This window comes from Syngnathus scovelli, chromosome 18, assembly GCF_024217435.2.
Source record: "Syngnathus scovelli strain Florida chromosome 18, RoL_Ssco_1.2, whole genome shotgun sequence".
In the NCBI taxonomy this organism is placed as follows: Eukaryota; Metazoa; Chordata; class Actinopteri; order Syngnathiformes; family Syngnathidae; genus Syngnathus; species Syngnathus scovelli.
The window spans coordinates 6,529,447-6,543,735 of record NC_090864.1 but is presented as its reverse complement, the minus strand read 5'-3'; the positions used below and the strand labels follow the sequence as shown (position 1 = coordinate 6,543,735).

General features: G+C 46.2%; 1 protein-coding gene across 1 annotated transcript in view; it reads right to left on the bottom strand.

Annotated features, from left to right (window-relative positions):
- The window catches only part of LOC125986308 (uncharacterized), a 50,820-nt gene that overhangs the window by 3,409 nt on the left and 33,122 nt on the right, over window positions 1–14,289 (bottom strand). The window contains exons 11-12 of the mRNA XM_068648816.1: window positions 10,515–10,643; window positions 10,371–10,433 (exon numbers count right to left, since the gene is read on the bottom strand). Coding sequence (XP_068504917.1) covers window positions 10,371–10,433; window positions 10,515–10,643 — 192 coding nt within the window. The remainder of the gene's footprint in view (window positions 1–10,370; window positions 10,434–10,514; window positions 10,644–14,289) is intronic.

Below are 14,289 nucleotides of genomic sequence, written 5' to 3'. Positions count from 1 at the left end.
GTCTCGTTCCACTTTACCTCCAATGACCAGACGCCATAGGACAGTGAGTACGAGGAAGCCCACCGCAGCAGCCCCGCTCCTCTTCATCGCGCTTCATCGGGTGCAGAGTACCCGAACTGGTCCACCAGCGTTCCCCGTAGCTGGATCAGAGCTCTAAAAATACGAGCGTATTAGTCTTCTGCAATACACCCGCTCACATTACATGTCTATATTTGTCTTGTCCCAACTTACCTCCAATGACCAGACGCCATAGGACAGTGACCACCAAAAAGCCCACCGCAGCAGTGCCGCTGCTCTTCATCATGGCGCTTTTCTCACCGGCAGGATCCTGCACTGGCAAGATCTCTCAAAATACAAGAGCCAAAGTCTTCCGCCACACCCCGGCGTTGTCACACTCACGCGGACATTGTTTTACAGCAGCATTGCCAATCCGCATGGTAAACTTTGAAGTCAGTGGGCGGTTCAAAAATGAGAGATGCACAAAACTCAAAACTGCTCAGCACCGTGCCTGGTGGGGCGGTTCTCGAGAGCGCCCCTGGTGTCGCCCTCCTAATTAAGCGTCGTTAGGGATACGCAATCTCACAAAACTGAACACGCTCCTCAGATTTTTGGCAATATTTTTACTGTCCTTTCAAAATCAGTCAACACGCAGCCATTAATTTTCAAATTGCAAAAGTGAGTACACCCCTATGTGATAAGTCACAGCCCCCCTCTCAACACCATCATCATCGGCAGTCACTCGTATGACGGTCCTCCTTCCTGGTCTTTGTGGGTCTTCAGGTGGGTAAAGAGGCCGATCCTGGACCCGATAACTCTGGTGCAGTGCGGACAGGGGAATGTAATGGTGGTGGGTGTGGGTTGAGCCAGCTTGGTGGAGGCTCTCTCCTTTCTGCGTCTGCGTTTTTCTTGAGCAGCATGGTGGAAGTCAACGTTATATTGAGCGGCGCTGTCACGGACAAGGTATCTCCACGTCGTCCTGTCTGTGGCCTTGCCTTCCCAGGTTTTAAGGTTTATGTGACACTTCGTCATGTTTGCTTTTATGTTGTCCTTGAACCTCTTCTTCTGACCTCCCGGGGCCCGCTTTCCTTCAGCGAGCTGGGAATAAAGGACTTGTTTTGGGAGGCGAGAGTCAGGCATGCGGATTATAGGGCCAGTCTGTCTGAGTTGGTTTTGGGCAATGATGGCAGTGATGGTAGGCAAGCCAGCGTTCTCCAGGACGCTGGTGTTGGTGCGTCTGAGGATTTTCCGGAGGCATCTCTGATGGTAGGTCTCCAGTGCCCTTAAGTGCCTGCTGTATGTGGTCCAGGCTTCTGACCCATACAGAAGGGTGGGGGAGACCACAGCTTTGTAGACCAGGATTTTGGTCTTTGCTTGGAGGTCACGATTCTTGAAGACTCGCTTCCGTAGCCTTGAGAAAGCCCCACTGGCACAGTTGAGGCGATGGTCAATTTCATCATCACTGGTGGCTTTAGATGACAGGAGGCTGCCGAGATAGGGGAAGTGGTCAACCTTTTCCAGTCGGATGTTGTCAATAGAGATGTTTGGGGCAGGCAAACTGCAGTTTGGTAGTGGTTGGTGGCGGATTTGGGTCTTTTTTATATTAATGGCTAGACAAAGCTGTTTGTATGCCTTCGCGAAGGCAGACAGAATACTCTGTAGGTCTTCTTCCGACAGGGCTACAAGGGCATTGTCGTCCGCATACTGCATCTCCATGATGGGATATGGTGGTGGTTTGACCTTTAGCCCTGAATCGGTTGATGTTGAGAAGTTGACCGTCAGTTCCGTACATGATTTTGACTCCGTGGGGCAGATGCTTGCTTGTGCGGCGGAGGATAGCAGCGATAAAGAGGGAAAATAGTGTCGGAGCGATAACGCATCCCTGTTTGACACCTGTGTCAACCCTGAAGGGTTCCGTCTCGTCTCCACTGCCGCTGAGCACTGTGGCTGACATGTTATCATGCAGTAGTCTCAGTACTCTGATGTATTTGTCTGGGCAGCCAATCTTGGATAGAACCAGCCAAAGGGCCTGACGGCTAACTGAATCGAAGGCCTTGGTGAGGTCTATGAAGGCCATGTATAGTGGTTGATTTTGTTCCCGGCATTTTTCTTGCAGTTGTCGAGCAATGAAAACCATAACTGTGGTGCCTCTACTTGGGCGAAATCCACTCGGAGACTCAGGAAGGATGCTTTCTGACAGGTGGGTGAGTCTGTTGGCCAGAACCCGAGCGAGGGCTTTCCCTACGGTGAAGACGAGAGAAATACCACGGTAATTCCCGCAGTCTGCCTTGTCTCCTTTCTTGAATACGGAGACGATTAAGGCATCTCTGAGCTGCGCAGGGATTTCCTCTTCTCCCCAGATCTTAAGAAGCAGGGCATGGATGTGCTTGAGAAGGTCAGGTCCGCCTTTCTTCAAGACCTCTGCTGGAATTTCATCGGGCCCAGCAGCCTTGTTGTTCCTCATCTTCCTAATGGCATCCTGCAACTCGTTCAGGCTGGGTGGCTCTCCCATGCTTTCAGCTGTGGGCTGTTGTGGTAGTTGATCAAGAGCCTCCATCTCAGGTATAGTGTCCCTGTTTAAGAGGTCCTCGTAGTGTTCTTTCCACCTGTTTGTAATTGCCTCCTTGTCCTTCAGCAGCAGGCCATCCTTAGAGCGAAGGGGGGTTAGGCAGTGGTGGCTAGGACCATACACCGCTCTTGTGGCATCAAAGAAGCCTCTCGTGTCTCCGGAGTCAGCAAGCTGCTCGATCTCCAGAGCCTTCTTTGTCCACCATTGGTTCTTCAGTTTCCTCACCTGTGTTTGGACGGCTGCCTTCGCTTTGGCATGGGCTACTCTTTTCACCTTGCAGTGGATGTCATTTTGCTAGGTGATGAAAGCTTGCCGCTTGTTGTTAATTAACTACTGGATCTCAGTGTCATTCTCATCAAACCAGTCTTGATGCGTCCGCTTTTTGTGACCGAGGATTTTTTTGCAGGTGTTCATTATGGTCGTCGAAAGTGTGCTCCAGTGTGTTTCAATATCCTCTGGGTAGTGGTTGGGCAGCGCTGCACTAAGAGCCTCCTGCAGCTGTTGTTAGGAGGCGGTGTCATTCAGCGACTCGATGTTAATTCTTGGCCGGTACTGTTTTTTCTGCATCCGTTTTTTCCGCATTAGGCGGATGGACATGACGGAGCGAATGAGGCGATGGTCGGTCCGGCAGTCGTCTGCACTGGTCATTGCTCTGGTGTTTAAGACATCGCGGCGGTCTTTAGAGCGGACAACGACATAGTCGATGAGATGCCACAGTTTGGAGCGAGGATGCATCCAAGATGTTTTGAACTTGTTTTTTGGACGGAAAAGTGTGTTGGTCATGACCAGGTTGTGTTCTGAGCACTTGGTTGGTAGTAATGTGCCATTAGAGTTTGTGTTTCCAACCCCTTCTCTCCCCAGCGTACCCCTCCATAGGTGGTGGTTTCGTCCCACTCTGGCTTTGAAGTCTCCACGCAGGATTAGCTTATACTCCTTGGGGACTTCCGATAGGACTTTGTCTAGGTCAGCGTAGAAGGCCTCCTTCACTTCGTCCTGTGCATCAAGTGTTGGTGCATAGACACTAATGACCGTGGCCATCTGATTGTTGACAAGCATCAGGCGTATGGTCATTAGGAGCTTGTTAATGCCCACAGGGAGTTCATGGAGGTGGTTGATGAGGCGGTTCTTGATAGCAAAACCCACACCGTGGATTCTTGGCTCAGTTGCAGGCTTTCCTTTCCAAAAGAAAGTATATCCACCTTTTTCCTCCTTCAGCTGCCCTTCATCTGCCAGTCGGGTCTCGGAGAGTGCTGCGATGTCGATCTGGAACTTCCTTCGCTCTCTGGAGATGATGGCAATTCACCTTTCAGGTCGATCGCTGGCTTGGTTGTCCGTTAGGTTCCGCACGTTCCAGGCTCCAATGTGTACATGTTCTTGTTTCTGACCGCGTGGTGGTGATCCCTCTGGATGCGGTATACCAAACAGGATTTTGTGAGGCAGGCTATGTTTAGGGTACTGTTGGATTCTGTCCACAATTTAGGGAGCGCGTTATCTGCGCCTCACAGCAAAAGCCTTTGCCAATCACCTGTTATCCCATTTACTCACTGCGTGCTCGTTTGATTTCTTCAGATTTAGGAAAATGCAAAGACACTGAAGAAATTAGACTTAGACAGATTGGTTGAGTTCAATCACAATTCTTGTTCAAAAAGGAAAGTACAATACAGCGCTGGGCCCTTCAAGAGCGGAAAGTCTCCATTCAGAAAAGGCAACGTCCAAGGTTGTTAGATCAGTTTTATATTCAGTAGCAAATTGTGGGCCGAGATTGATGGGCGATGAGTCTTCGGGGTGGGGCAAGTTCGAAGGAGAGTCTGCTTCCATGGGAGTGGTGCTGGTTATGGGCGATTCGGTGTGTAGGTGGGGGGCTGTTGGTGTGTGTGTGTGGAGGGGGGGGGTTGGGGGGTTGTTGTCTTCCATCCCGTCTTTCAGCCTTGGCGATCATCTTTGGCTGAGTTCTCGGGTGGGGGCTGTTGTCTTCCCTCCCGTCTTTCGGCCTTGGCGATCATCTTTGGCCGAGTCCTTGGGTGGCTCCTTCTGGCACCTGCTGGTTTTATCTCCACGTGACCTTCTTGTGAACATTCTTCTCCAATCTTGGACATACACTGTCGTACCTCATTCAACCGTATCTTTTCTTTGTTAGGCAAACTATTTCCCTCTGTGCAGAGCGTTCGGTAGTAATCAAAAACTGGCGTCTAGCATTAGTCAAAACATAAGATACAATCAAGTACTGAACGGTCAAGACGACTCTGGCCGTGTCCATGATTCAGAGAAAAAACATCAGGCATACATTCCACAGTTCCTTAAGGGTCATTAAGCTATTTAGGCAATATATCAAAAGTCATTTGTTATTTCAAAGTCCTCAGAAATATATCAGATCATAAAGTTATAAAAACCTTTCTCATCACCACTTATCAAAAATGTGTAGTTATGTCTTCTTTATTGATTTGGTGTGTAGGTATAATTATATGCTTAAAATGTTTCTTTTATTTATTTAATATGTGAGTATACTTGTCTGCTTATGTACTTTATTCAATGAGGTTTGAGCATATCTGTTTTTGTAGCTAGGCAGGACTTTTTGTATTTTGACCCCATTTCCTGCAGTACCTTTTCTAACCCCCTCCTCTAATGGGGTGAGCAGAGTGGATCCTGAATAGGGCTGCTCAGTCATGGGTGCAGCTGCCGAGAAGCTCTTCTGCCTCAGTCCAAGAACTTAACGACTGAATCTAACACCCACCGCCTGTGTGCTAGGTTGTGGCTAGGGGCTGCCAGACCTCACTGTCCTGCCCCCGTTACCACTTCCTGATCGCCACAGGACTTTGTTGTCCAGGATGTAAAATGGAATAGGTTCCCTTCAGGAGGACGCCTGCGCGTGACGTCTTTTAGCGTGGGGAGACTGATGTGCCTGCAGCCACCACAGGGTCCTTGGCAGAAAGGGGCCAGGATCCAATGGCATGGAGTCCATGACAATTGAAAACCACCCTCTGTTGCAGCCTTCATCCGCCTTCAGTGCCGTTGTGACTCACAGTGTCATCCTCCGCCACTCTCACCGGTGAGGTCTTTGGATCGCACTTTGTCTGGAACCTCTCCTTCGACCTCACCGCCATGGTTGAACCTACCAGGAGCCGAGACTCCAGACGGCATCGCTCTCCGGTTCATCGGAACACGCAAGGCTCTCCACCACGGTAAAGTGGTGATCCATGGAGAGCACCCACCCACCCCCACACACCCACACATAGTTGCGCAACAGGGTTTAGTTCTGGAGACATGCTCACCCACCTTTCTTCTCAATTTCCTCGGAATATCGCGCCATGGCATGCTTTCCCCCAGACAAGTGCATTCAAAGGTTTGCAACAGGTCTAGGGGAGTTCACCTGTAAAGGTTCTAGTGCGTGTCCGGTTCAATATGCAACTTTAGTAATAATAATAATAATAATAATAATAAATATAATAATAATAATAATAAAATTTGTATAGCGCTTTTCAAAAACCCAAAGACGCTTACAGGGAACAATGCAAAGACACACAGGAGGGGAGGGGGACGGGGAAAAGACTTTGGGATATAATTAAGAAGAGGAAACCAGTTATGGGAAGGGGAGGTCATAGGCTTGAGAGAAGAGGTACGTTTTTAGACGGGACTTAAATATGGGGAGTGTGGGTGAGTCACAGACAGACTGAGGGAGAGAGTTCCAGAGTCGGGGTGATGGGCAGGAGAACGCTCCGTCACCGAAGGATTTGAGTTTAGATTTTGGGACTGTCAGACGTGAAGTATTGGAGGGAATGGTTGGGGCAGTAGGGGACAAGGAGGTCGGATAGGTAAGTGGGAGCCAGGTGGTGAAGGGCTTTGAAGGTGAGGAGGAGTATCTTGAAGATGATACACTCCTTAATGGGGAGCCAGTGAAGAGAGTGGAGAACAGGAGTGATGTGTTCACAGGACCGGGTGTGGATAAGGAGGCGGGCAGCAGAGTTTTGGACTAGTTGAAATCTGTGGAGTGAGTGAGCAGTGATTCCAGTGAGAAGGGAGTTGCAGTAGTCAAGCCGGGATGAGATGAAGGCGTGGATGAGGGATTCAGCGGCAGGGAGAGAGAGGCAGTGCTGGATTTTGGCGATGCGTCGGAGGTGGAAGTAGGAGGTCTTAACAACTGAGCTAGCATGAGGATGGAAGGACAGCGTAGGGTCAAAAATAACGCCAAGGTTGCGTGCCAGAGGGGAGGGAGTGATGTTTGAGGAGTCAATGGTGAGTGTGATGGATCCAGTTTTATTAAGGGAGGATTTAGTGCCTATGAGGAGGAGCTCTGTTTTGTCACTGTTAAGTTTGAGAAAGTTGTGGGTCAGCCATGTTTTTATTGTAGAGATGCAGGTTTCAAAGTGGGTGAGGGGAGGGTTTTGGGTTGGTGTGGTGCGTATATAGATCTCCGTGTCATCGGCGTAGCAGTGGAAGTCTAGATTGAGTTTGCGGATGACATTACAGAGGTAACAGATGAATAGGAGGGAGCTGTTAGGGTTTTTCAGATTATCCTTATCGTATGATTATGTTGGAATGCAACCGGTAATAAATAACCTACCTTGTCCCATCCTCTACAAGGTCGTAAAACATCCCCTGATATGTTTTGAAGAGCACAAGGGCTTCCTATTCAGCCTGCTCTTCCCCCCACTCTGTTTCTCTTAATAAATATGTCCTTGCAGTTGGGAGATTTCAGACCTCCATTCAAACATCGCTGCACGCACAGCGACGAATGGACTCTCCACCTGCAGGTGTCTAAAAGGACTTACTTGTCTCCCGTGTGGTTCTTGCAAAATAAGTTGGAGTGAGCAAATCTCTAACATTTTGGTGCCGAAACCCGGGACCCCTCATACCCGCTATCTGTCTGACGAAGAAGGCCGTGCTGCATTGTCGACAAGCCAGCGTCCACTAGGAGGACCTGGAGGAGAAAGTCCTGGGAAGAGAATTCTTCGCTGGGCCAGCATCTTAGGTCTGCCTTCGTCTGACAGAGGTGGATTGACGGGACCGGGCAGTGCAACGAACCAGGGGACAAGTAAGTTAAAGGCCTGAAGTTGTGTGATTGTGTTGTTGTGAAACGCGTAAAAAGCCACAGGTGCACGAGAGATACGGCTTTGGTTTGTCCGAGCTATGAGATACGGCTTTGGTTTGTCCGAGCTATGAGATACGGCTTTGGTTTATCCGAGCTATGAGATACGGCTTTGGTTTGTCCGAGCTATGAGATACGGCTTTGGTTTGTCCGAGCTATGAGATACGGCTTTGGTTTGTCCGAGCTATGAGATGCGGCTTTGGTTTGTCCGAGCTATGAGATACGGCTTTGGTTTGTCCGAGCTATGAGGCCTAAAAAAAAAGCGCTGGAGTTTGTGTGATTGAGTGTGTGACTGGTAGGATAAATTGACTAAATAGCAGTTCTACCGTTTATCCACGGCAATAAAACAGGCTAGTAATCTGTTGAAAGGTCAATTTAAACCTGCATTGAGGATCCTCAAAGACAAAAAAAAAAATTGAAAAAAAAATTGTAAAACCTTAAACTACTAAAATTAAGATGGGAAATAAGAACGGTAAATCTCTTGCTCTGCTCTTCTTTGAGATGAGAAGTTCATGGCAAGTAGATTTCTTAAATTTGTGCAATAGATGCTGAAGTGGAAGAAAATGTATGGAGTACAAGGAAATTTGAAATGTGGAAGAAGTGGTAGAAGTGCTAGAGTGTGGTTGAAATCTTGACAAAGAGATGAGAACGAATTCAAGAGACAAAAGCTAGAAAGATGAAAACTGATGCGGTCACAAGTGTTTGTCAGACCAGGAGACAATAAGGCCCCTGTGAGCAGGTGCAAGGCCGCAGCTCAAGCCGCGGCTCAAGCAAGGGGCAAGAGGAGTTTCCGGTCCTTTTTTTTGTGGCTTCGTCTCGTAAGAAAAGAAACATAAAGTAACGCACAAAGTGTTGCGTGCAGATATGGCTATATCAGCAAAACAGTTTAAGCAATATTCCGAGAGATAAAAAGAGAAAGTGACGTTCTTTAAGGAAGATCAGAAGGTTCATGACACGTCGTTTGACGTGTTGTTTTCACGATCTGTTCTGGTGGACGCTGAGATGTCAGCAGTATCTTGTTTGACACAACCGTCATCTCGCCCCTGACCCAGCCGTACGTAATCCTTCTGTTCTGTTGTACAAGATGAGAATAAGCAAGGCAAAGCAGCAAGCATACTGAACAGTAACATTATGAATAAGTACTCATTAGAGAACGCATGATAACATATATATATATACAATTTTTCTAACAGTGATTTTGAGCAGGTTGAATGCTAAAAAGAAAACGTAGCTTTTGGATTGATAATTAACTAGAGAAAAAACTGGAGAACCAGTAACACATGTAGAAGATGTGTGAACTGAGAAATTAAGAAGCGTTTTGGAAAGAAAGTCAAATTAAAAGATGATGAAATCATATGTAGTAATACAACACTTTACTACATATGGATTCTCTAAATCATACAATTGAGTAAAATAAAACATACGCTTTGATTCGTATTCAAATTTCTAAGATTCTTGTGATAAACAATGAGAAAACGATTGAAAAGTAACTAAAGAAACTACAAGAAATTGAAAATGTCTAATCATTTGCTAGCTGAGTCACTCCCCATTCGGGGAGGGCATCCATTTACTTGCTAAGCTAGTTGTCGAAACAGTCCAATTGCCACGAAAAGTAGCTATATGCACGTGTGCAGTACACAAGAGGTAACAAGCTTGCAGACAGAACCACAAAGCTGCAGCGCAAAAGACACTTCAAATTTTATATACACAAGAAGCAGATTAAATCACTGAAACATTTTTAAAGATGTGCAGCGACAAAGTCCATAGAGTGAAATTCAATTATGGACGAAAAAGGGGGCAAGATTAGAGAATGGCATCTATAAATGACCTACCCTACCAAAGAACCTATGCAAATATTTTTACAGTCCTTTCAGAATCAGTCAACACGCAGCCATTAATTTTCATATTGCAAAAGTGAGTACACCCCTACGTGATAAGTCACAGCCCTCCCCCCCTCCCCACACACCCACACACACAGTTGCGTAACAGGGTTCAGTTCTGGAGACATGCTCGCCCACCTTTCCCTTCAATTTCCTCGGAATATCGCGCCATGGCGCGCTTTCCCCCAGACAAGTGCATTCAAAGGTTTGCAGAAGGTCTAGGGAAGTTCACCTGTAAAGGTTCTAGTGCGTCTCCGGTTCAATATGCAACTTTAGTAGACATCACTTCATACAAAATGTCTTTACAATAGAAACATAGTTCAGTGTGTGGAGGGGTGGGGTCGGGGGTCCCGAGGGTCCAGTCTGTCCGTTGTTGCCTCTGGCAGGAAGGTGGTTGCTCTTCTCACTTTCACGCCTGAAAATCCAAGGGATAATGCAATGTTATTTTATGCAACTAAATTTAGTCCCAATAGATATCTAATTGAAAGAAATAGTCATGTAAAATAGATCAAAATGATTTTGTACTCGATGGCAAGTACATTTATTTGTATTTTCTTAATTGATATCAATTTTACTTTAATATATTTACAGAAATGTTTAATTGGAATACTATATTGCACTCATTTGAATTACTTGTTCCTCAAACATCTGAAATGCTTCTTTGATTTTTTTGTACTAATTTAAATTCGATGGTCATTGATGGAAAAACGAGACATATTTTACAATAAAGATGAAAACAGCAACTTATTTTTCCCGTGTCTTTTCAGGGTTGTCATTGGTGGACAACACAATGGCGCCACCTAGTGCTCATAAGTGAGTTTTTTATCCTCTACTCTTGTACCTTTGACCGAGTTCAGCTCGGTCTCCTCCTCAGGGTCACGTGATGAAGATTTTGTTGCTTTTCCTAAGACACACACACACACACACATTGTGAGCATCACACATAGACGCATACACACATGCTCGAGGGTTGCCGTGGCCTCACCTCGCCTCTTCAGGTAAACCAACATGGCTACCAGTCCCAGGACTGTCAACGCCAGTTCCAGGACTATCAACGCCACTACCAGGCCGACGATCCACCAGTATGACGTCTGCAGCGAGGTGCTCCGATTGGCTGCACAAAGACACACACACACATGAGTTCAGGCAGACCGGACATGATGTTGTGTTAGCGCCGCCTTGCGTTCACCAGTGGGCGAGTTGATGGCGACGTCGGAGCAGGCTGCCAAACAAGCCCATTACCTTTCCTTCAAATGGACCTTGAACAAATCTTAAGCAGTTAATTGCAGTCTAGTAAATGATTATTGAAATACAGTCCAGGCTTTCATTTCCTTGAAGCGCTTTCAACGTTACATTTTGTCTGTGATGTGTAACAGACTTTGTACCAGTCAGCGCCTTGCGCCAACTGAGTGTTTCCCAACATATTTTTATCCACCTCATACTTTTTCATTGGAGAAAAGCTTGAGGCACACCACCAACAAAAATCTGTCAAGTATATTAGTGTGTTACAATAAAAGACATTTTAAATGTCCTATATATGAGAGTGGGATCATTGAATAAAAAAACGTCCTGTTTTTATTTTTTTTTATATAAATCACACATAGATGCATACACACATGCTCGAGGGTTGCCGTGGCCTCACCTCGCATCTTCTGGTAAAACAACATGGCTGCCTGTAAATGGACAATCAAACCCAGTATCAGGCCGACGACGATGCTCCAGTATAACGTCTGCAGCGCGGTGCTCCGATTGGCTGCACAAAGACACACACACACACACACGAGTTCAGGCAGACCGGACATGATGTTGATGTTAGCGCCGCCTTGCGTTCACCAGTGGGCGAGTTGATGGCGACGTCGGAGCAGGCTGCCAAACAAGGCCATTACCTTTCTTTCAAATAGACCTTGAACAAATCTTAAGCAGTTAATTGCAGTCTAGTAAATGATTATTGAAATACAGTCCAGGCTTTCATTTCCTTGAAGCACTTTCAACGTTACATTTTATCTGATGTGTAACAGACTTTGAACCAGTCAGCGCCATGCTCCAACTGAGTGTTTCCTAACATGTTTTTATCCACCGCATACTTTTTCATTGGAGAAAAGCTTGAGGCACACCACCAACAAAAATCTGTCAAGTATATTCGTATATTACAATAAAAGACATTTTAAATGTCCTATATATGCCTATAAATAGAGAGTGGGATCATTGAATAAAAAAACGTCCTGTTTTTACTTTTTTTTTATATAAAAGTGCAGGTTTTTTAAAAAAGGTTTTAGACAGGAATAAACTATTGAAAGTGATGGTGATTAAAATTCAAAAGAATCAACATGACTTTGACATCAACATGACGCCCAAAGTGTCTCACTTGTTTTCCTCCACGTGATTCTTTGGCTGCTGATGGTGTTGCTGATTTCACAGATGTATTCCAGGTCGGGGTGGGCGTCGCCTGCCAACGCCAGCGAGCCATTGATGTTGTAAAGCTGCGTCTGCGTCTCTTGCTGGACCTGGCTGCTGTTGCGGAGGGCGTCAGGCAGCGCCGGCTCTGTGGACCAGCGCAGTTCGGGTTGAGGGAAGATTCCGCCCGAGCTGCAGATCAGCTGATCCTCATCGTCGAGACAGAAGTGGCTTGAAGTCACCGCAGCTGCAAAGGGATGCCATGATAGGATAACGTCCACTCGCTTCCATTCCATTCATTGAATGACCTCTGATCAGGTGACTTGTGGACTCACCTTCCACGTTGAGCTTGATGAAAGACCTCCACTGTCCCGTGAGTGTTCCCACATAGCACATGTAGGTGCCTTCATCTGCAACCAGCACATTGGTGAGCAGCAGAGAAGCGTTCCCTTTGGGGATGTTCTCCTTGAACAGAGACGTGCGGCCCCTGAAGTGCTGGTCCTGCCCCTGCAGCTGGTCTTTCTCGTAGTAGAAGGAATGAACCTGGAGTTTGCTTGGTAACCATCGCTCCCAGTGGATGACCACGTCATCTCCGATGGGAAAGTTGGCCTCCAAAAGGCAGGGCGTCTTCCAGCGACACCAGACTGACTTCGGGTTGCCTGCAAAAGGTCCGCGCAATCAGGTCAGCAAAGCAATGTCACACCAAATTCCTTGTGATGACATGCCCGTGTCAAGCACCTGAGCTGGAACTCAGTGACGGCTAAGTAAGCAAACATAATATTCACGCAGATGCTCCGTGAGGGAAGCCCCCCCCAACCCAAAGCAGCTGTTTCCGTTCCACCACTTGTTCTTAAACGCCTTACTCCCAACACTCCCATGTCGCTCTCTAAGTACTTCCAGCATGAGCAACATTTGAATAGCTTTGTGTTATTGACATTCATTTCAATATCTGATTCTAAATGAAAGGCCACTGAATAGGCATTGATTGTTTTGCTCGTAAAGTACCAAATCCACATTGAATAACAAGTGCTCAAGTTATGTTTCTTATAACAACAAATGTGTCATATTTACAAGTGCATAAACGTAAATCTCAATTTAAAAGCGAAAGTATGTATTAAATATGTATTACTCGGTTTGTTTACTTGGCACAATGAGAGAAAAAAAGGTTTCCAGGTTTTATTAACTTTGAAAGTAAATCAAATAGCGTAAAAATGAAACTGAAAATAGCTTTGAGGTCAGCTCGATAATGACAACCTCATAAGGTCTGAGACAACAGGTCAAAAACCAAGCCAAAAACAATGCTACATTGAATCGTATGATATTTTTCTTATCATGAATTTCCTCAATTTCCCTATAACGAGTAATTAAACGAGTGAGACTTACCACATTATAACGCCATGTTGAACTTTTTTTCTGGTGTGGCATAAAATACAAGCTATACATACGTACATCATAAAAAAGTATATGTTTGTCTCGTTCCACTTTACCTCCAATGACCAGACGCCATAGGACAGTGACCACCAAAAATCCCACCGCAGCAGTGCCGCTACTCTTCATCATCACGCTTTTCTCATTGCTGCCGAGTACCCAAACTGGTCCACCAGCATTCCCCGTGGCTGGATAACAGCTCTCAAAATACGAAGGTCAAAGTCTTCTGCCACCCCCAACACTCAAGTTTGCGTTCACACTCACGCGGACTTTGTTTTACAGCAGCATTGCCAATCACAAAACTATAAACTGCTCATGGTAAACTTTGAAGTCAGTGGGAGGTCCAAAAATGAGAGATACACAAAACTCAAAACTGCTCAGCAGCGTGCCTGGTGGGGCGGTCCTCGAGAGCCCCCCTGGTGTCCCCCTCCTAATTAAGCGTCGTTAGGGATACGCAATCTCAAAAAACTGAACACGCTCCTCAGATTTTTGGCTATATTTTTACTGTCCTTTCAAAATCAGTCAACACGCAGCCATTAATTTTCAAATTGCAAAAGTGAGTACCGTAATTTCCGGTGTATAAGCCGCACCAGCTAAAATTCGGGGATATTTTAGGTTTTTTTCTTACATAAGCCGCACCGGACTATAAGCCGCACGTGCACACGAGTTTTTTACAAAGAAAGACAGTACACAGAAAGCCTTTTTGAAGTTTGAATAACATGCTTTAACATGTCTTTCTAAACATTGCCTGTGACGCGGCAGTAATACCGCAGCAACACGGAAGTAACACAGCACTAATAGGGTTTGATTAAATAAAACATACCGGTAAAAGTCACTGAGACGCGGCGGTAACACAGCAGCAACACGGTAGCACAGCACTAACAGGGCTGGTTAAAATAAAAGTAAAAAAAAGAGCTTCATTGTCTTCATCTTCCTCC